This window comes from Protopterus annectens, chromosome 3.part1, assembly GCF_019279795.1.
Source record: "Protopterus annectens isolate FY-2018-M chromosome 3.part1, PAN1.0, whole genome shotgun sequence".
Lineage (NCBI taxonomy): Eukaryota > Metazoa > Chordata > Ceratodontiformes > Protopteridae > Protopterus > Protopterus annectens.
In genome coordinates this window covers 1227602540-1227608539 of record NC_056732.1, presented here as the reverse complement: position 1 = coordinate 1227608539, position 6000 = coordinate 1227602540, and the positions used below count along the sequence as shown (strand labels likewise).

The 6000-nt window shown below is 43.6% G+C and overlaps 1 protein-coding gene across 1 annotated transcript in view; it reads right to left on the bottom strand.

Annotated features, from left to right (window-relative positions):
- Positions 1 to 753: 753 nt before the first annotated feature.
- The window catches only part of LOC122797761 (DNA topoisomerase 1-like), an 880254-nt gene continuing 875007 nt past the window's right edge, over positions 754 to 6000 (bottom strand). Inside the window, exons 13-14 of the mRNA XM_044066283.1 lie at positions 1037 to 1181; positions 754 to 768 (exon numbers count right to left, since the gene is read on the bottom strand). Of these exons, the coding sequence (XP_043922218.1) occupies positions 754 to 768; positions 1037 to 1181 (160 nt within the window). The remainder of the gene's footprint in view (positions 769 to 1036; positions 1182 to 6000) is intronic.

Genomic DNA, 6000 nt, shown 5'->3' with positions numbered 1-6000 from the left:
ACGGTTCCACTGGGCACTCAGAAAAAAGAATCGGACAATGTCCTACTGCTAATGAAAACCAAAGATAATTACTTTTCTTCCTCATCTTTTCTCTTCAATGACTGTCAATTATCAGCTCCACCCCCATGACCTGACTGGCCCATTAATTCCCAATAGGTGACTGTCACAACAGGTACAAAACTAGGCAATGACCAGTGTGTTACTCAGGCTTGGCACCATCTCCCCCTTACCCCATGCAGCATTTCGACATGTACATTACCTACCCCACAGGAACACACCCAGTAAAACACTTGCTTCCAAGTGTGGAGCTAATCACAGTTCCTATGTGAATGCATAGCTTGGTGGGCATACATCTTGGCCTATAATCGCAGCAGACTACTACTTCATAAACCCATGTATGGCTTTAACAGTGCTACGGATTGGGCTACATTCCTTTCTCACTGGTTGGATAAGCCGGCATTGTCAATTCCCTACCAAAATGTCTTACTCTCATGGGTTTGCATAGCAATGTTTTTCACCTGCAGATTGTTGCTGATTTTTAACTGTTGACTGGTAGCCAGGACGTCATTCCTCTGTACCACAGAGATGGTAAATGTTTAATACGGCATTCTTCAGCATTTAAAAATTACTTGCTCACAGCTGCTCATAAATTCACCACCTTACTCAATGTCTACCAATGAGTAACTACAGCTGCACTGTCAATTTTCATTGTTTTTTATTTCATCCCTTTTGTGATCTAATTCTTGTCACTGATTATTCAGTATGTGCCTAAAAATAGAATAAACTCATTTACCCAGTTACGCTATATAAATACATTTTTGTTTGAATTAGCTGGTAAGAAATTTTCAAGTTTTAGAATACTGCCTACCTGCTGCATCCAAAAGTTCTGTACTTTTTTCCAGGATGAAATGATAAACCTCAGCATAATGGTTCATACAGCAAAGTGGGTTCTCCTCATACCCAAAGTGCAACAGAAAATATGCCTTGATCTTTTGCATTTCATGAATGAACAAGGGATTTACAAATTATGACTCACCTTTAACTTGGAGCTAGGGTTCAGCATCACATACTTTATTGACCCCTGAACATTTTCTGTCCAGCAGGCTAGCCAGGTCACGCTGTTATCAAAGCGAATTTCCTTCCACTTGTGGCCATCAGGGGCTTTGGGTATTTGAGCGTCTCTGAAATTACATGAGTAAGAAAGTGCTATTATCTCCTGTCAACTCAATATCACTGAGATTATTAGACAAACCTAGTCAACATTAGAATCACTTAGCACTGTAACAGTAAACACGGTTTGGATGCTTAGAAAAGTCAAGCTTTAGAAGAGCAAGCAAAATGGCCATCAAGGTAACGCGCCCAAGTCTGTCTAATGTATGTGGCGTACAAAACATTTTAGACATGTTAAAGGTCATTCCTACACTTATTTACCCAGGTAGAGGATGGATTCAGGTGGAGGAGTTTTAGGCTCTGCCTGGGAGAACATACAGTGCAATGAAAAAGTATTTGCCCCCTTCCTGATTTCTTATTATTTGCATGTTTGTCACAAATGTTTCAGATCAAAGAAATTTAAATAGACAATTAGACAAAGATAACCCAAGTAAACACAAACTGCAGTTTTTAAGTGATGACTTAAGGAAAAAAATATCCAAATCTACATGGCCCTAGGTGAAAAGTAATTGCCCCCCTTGTTAAATCATGAAGTAACTGTGGTTAATCACATTTTTGGGAAAACAGAGTTCAGTTTCACTAGCCACACCCAGGCCTGATTACTGCCAGACCTGTTGAATCAAGGGATCACTTAAATAGAACTGGTCAGACAAAGTGAAGTAGGCCAAAAGATCCCAAAAAGAAAGACATCATGCCGTGATCTAAAGAAATTTCGGAACAGATGAGAAACAAAGTAAATGATATCTATCAGTCTGGAAAAGGTTACAAAGCCATTTCTAAAGCTTTGGGACTCCAGCAAACCATGGTGAGAGCCATTATCCACAAATGGAGAAAACATGGAACAGTGGAGAACCTTCCCAGGAGTGGCTGGCCTACAAAAATTACCCCAACAGCACAGTGACGACTCATCTAAGAGGTCACAAAAGAACCCAGCACAGTGACAACTCATCTAAGAGGTCACAAAAGAACCCAGAACATCTAAAGAACTGCAGGCCTCACTTGCCTCAGTTACGTTCAGTGTTCATGACTCGACCATAAGAAAGACTGAGCAAAAATGGCATGCATTGCAGAGTTCCAAGATGAAAACCACTGCTGATCAAAAAGAACATAAAGGCTCGTCTCACTTTGGCCAAAAAACATCTTGAAGTTCCCCAAGTCTTTAGGGAAAATATTCTGTGGACTGACAAAACAAAAGTTGAATGTTTTGAGAGTTGTGTCTCCCATTACATCTGGAGTAAAAGTAACAGTATTTCAGAAAAAGAGCATGATGCCAACAGTAAAACATGGTGGTGGTAGTGTGATGGTCTGGGGCTGCTTTGCTGCTTCTGGACCTGGACTTGCTGTGATTGATGGAACCATGAATTCTGCCCTCTACCAAAAAATCCTGAAGGAGAATGCCCGGCAATCAGTTCGTGACCTCAAGCTGAAGCGCACTTGGTTTCTGCAGCAGGAAAATGTCCACCTCTGAATGGCTTCAAAAAACAAAATGAAGGTTTTGGAGTGGCCTAGTCAAAGTCCGGACTTGAATGCAATTGAGATGCTGTGGCATGACCTTAAAAAGGTGGTTCATGCTCAGAAACCCTCCAGTATGGCTAGAGTGGGCCACAATTCCTCAGCAGCGATGTGAGAGACTCATTGCCAGTTATCGCAAAAGTACAGTTGTGTACACTTACCATAAATGTAGATGTTCGAGTGTATTCACTGTTACAGTCATCACATTTGGGCTATCTGCCTGCAGGTAGCCCTCAGCCGGCCCGAACACCAGAGTGTCGGGATTTCTGCTTCAGATGCTGTTGCTTCTTCCATGACGTCAGGTCGTCAGGGGTATAAAACATGCAGCCAATGCCATTACATCACCTTTTCTTACCCCAGATGTCAGGTGCCCCCAAAATATGAAGCAATTATATAGTGTGGAACACCCTCAGCAAAAAGCAAATACACACAGTATAAGATATGGCAAACCAAAAAGGATAGTTGAAAGCAAAGACAATCATGGGGCTGGAGGGAGGGTAACCAGCACTGCAACAGTGAATACACTCTAACATCTACATTTATGGTAAGTGTACACAACTGTATTAAGTTATTCGTGTTTCACTTTTGCAATCATCACATTTGGGTTGATTCCCAAAGCTAAGGAAGTGTGTATGTAGATTAAGAAGCATTAGGCCTGGCAATCAGGCCCTGTAAGACTGCTGTGGCAAATCCAGTGCTGGACTTAGAAAAGATAGGCAAATGGTAATGCTTGGTGAAAATGTACCAAGCTCCAGGTTGCAGTTTTCAGGATGTCCCTGGTAGGAACTCCTCTGAGAAATGCAGTAGAGGTAGATGTAAGCCCTAGTGGAATGTGTTCTTATCCCCCGTAGGGTGGGTTTTCCATGGTGCTTGTAGAAGAAATGGATGCAGTGTGCTATCCATTTAGATCTGGCTTGCTTTGAAATGGCCTTCCCCTCTGCCCCTGCAGCAAAGCTGACTAGCAACTGGTCAGATTTTCTGAGAGGCTTAGTCCCGTCCAAGTAGAATCTGTCTGCGCATATCTAGAGAATGCAGTACCCTTTCCCCTTTATTTTGAGGATTAGGGAAAAAAGTAGGCAAATGAATGGACTGGTTTAAAGCCACAGTAGACACCACCTTGGGCATAAAAGATGGGTTAGTCCTGAGGGAAACCCTGTCTGCATGGAAGATAATGAAGGGATCCACTGCCATAAGGGCCTGCAGTTCAGACACTCTTCTTGCTGAAGTGATGGCTAGAAGTAAAGCTGTTTTCCATGAAAGGAATTTCAACTCTGCTGTAGCAGCCGGTTCAAGGGGGGGGGGGTTCAATACAAAGTTAAGGTCCTAGGCTGGAGTGGGAGCTCTCCTGGGTGGTCTTAAATTTTTGGCCCCTCTAAGGAACTGTTTTACCAGAGGATGAGAGAAAAGGTGTGGGGCTCAGTATTATAATGAGCTGAGATAGCAAAGGCATGAATCTTAATTGAAGAGAAAGGATATGCCCTCGTGGAGCATTTCTGTTAAGTAATTTAGTTTAGGAGGTAAGCTGGGCACAGTTGTGGCCATCCCATGAGACTGGCTCTAGGAACAGTATCTTCTCCACTTTTCTGAATAGGATTTTCTAGTACTAGGCCTCCTTGCCTCAAGAATGACATCCAGCACCTGCTTACTGAGGGTGGCTGGAGGTGAGTTCAGGGGATTAGCCAGGCTGCAAGGTTCAGGGTCTGATGCTGAGGGTGCAGAATTTAGCCCCCTTGCTGGGACAGCAGGGAAGGGGTCTGAGGCAGGAGCCATGGTTGTAGCACTGTCAGACTACGCAAAAGAGAATACCAGTGCTGGCGTGGCCAGTCTGGTGTAATCAGGATTGTCCTTAGCTTGTCCTGTTTCATCTTATTAGAACCTTCGAGAGGAGAGGCAGAGGGGGAAAGGCATAGACTGAGAGGCTTTCCCAGGAAAAGGACAGGGCCATCCACCTTCCAAGCTTGGCTGTGGGGAGTTCTGGTGCAGTATTTGTTCAACTGATAGTTCCGAGGGGAAGCAAAGAGGTCCAACTCTAGTGTCCCCCATCTGTTCCCCAAAAGTCTGAATATTTTTGGTTCCAGTTTCCATTCGTGTGGGTCCATGAGATTTCTGCTTAAGTCGTCTGCCAGTGAATTTAGTTTGCCTGGATGGAATTGAGCTTGTAGGTGCCCTTTGTTGTTCAAGGCTGTGTTCCACAGAGCCATGGCTAGTCTGCAGAGTGGGTAGGAATATGTTCCCCCCTGCTTGCTTATGTATCACATAACTGTGGTGTGTGTATTACAAATAGTTGTCCTGGAAGAATAAGGCCTTTGAAGGCTATCAGCATTCTGTACAGCTAACATTTTTTTTGAATGATGTGCAGGTGCATCTGCTTTGGGTTCCATTTACTCTGAAAGCACTGCCCTGCCATGTGAGCCCTCCATGCATAGTTTAATGTGCTTGTTGTTAGGGTTTGGGCGGCACTGCATGTATAGTCTACTGTGCTTGTTGGTAGGGTTTGGGCGGCAGGAGGTTGAGTGAAAGAGTTCCTTGATGTGGTTGCAGGCCTCTGCCCAGCAAAGGAACTATGCCCTTGGACACAGAATAATACGAATTATTGTTTCCAGGTCCTAAGAATGTTGACACCATAGACATTTTAGATACCATTGAAATTTCCTCATATGTAGTCTTGCATACGGAATTAACAGAATGCAAGAGGCCATGAACCCCATAGCTTGCAATATTTTCCTTGCAGATAGCTGGGTTTTGGTGGCCAGTATGTTGAAGTAAGTTGTCAAATAAATTTGTTTCTCTGGAGTAAGGAATACCATTTGGGAAGTTGTGTTCAAGCTTGCTCCCAGGAATACAATCTGTTGGCAGGGTACTAGGTGTGATTTCTTTTCATTGATGGTGTACCCCCAGTGAAGTTAGAAGTCTCTCTACAAATGCCAGGTGCTGTAGTAGCAAGTCCTGACTTTTTGCCTGAATCAGGCAATCATCCAACTATGGGTAAATCTGACTACTCTGCCTGCAAAAAGCAATGGTTGGAGCTAGACACTTTGTGAATACCCGGGGCCCAGTAGATAAGTCAAAGGGAAGTGCAGAGAACCGATAGTGCATACAGCCTGCCCTGAAGCGAAGGTATTTCCTGCAAGATTTGTGCAGATAAGCTTCTTTTAAGTCTAGGGTTGCCGCCAGGCATCCTTGGCTAGCATAGGTAGCAGCTGTTGGATAGTTAGCATTTTGAATTTTGGAACCACCAGAAAGGTGTTGAGAATAGATAAATCCAGGATAGGATGCCAGGAGTTTTCTTTTCTGGTAACCAGGATCAGTCTTGAATAA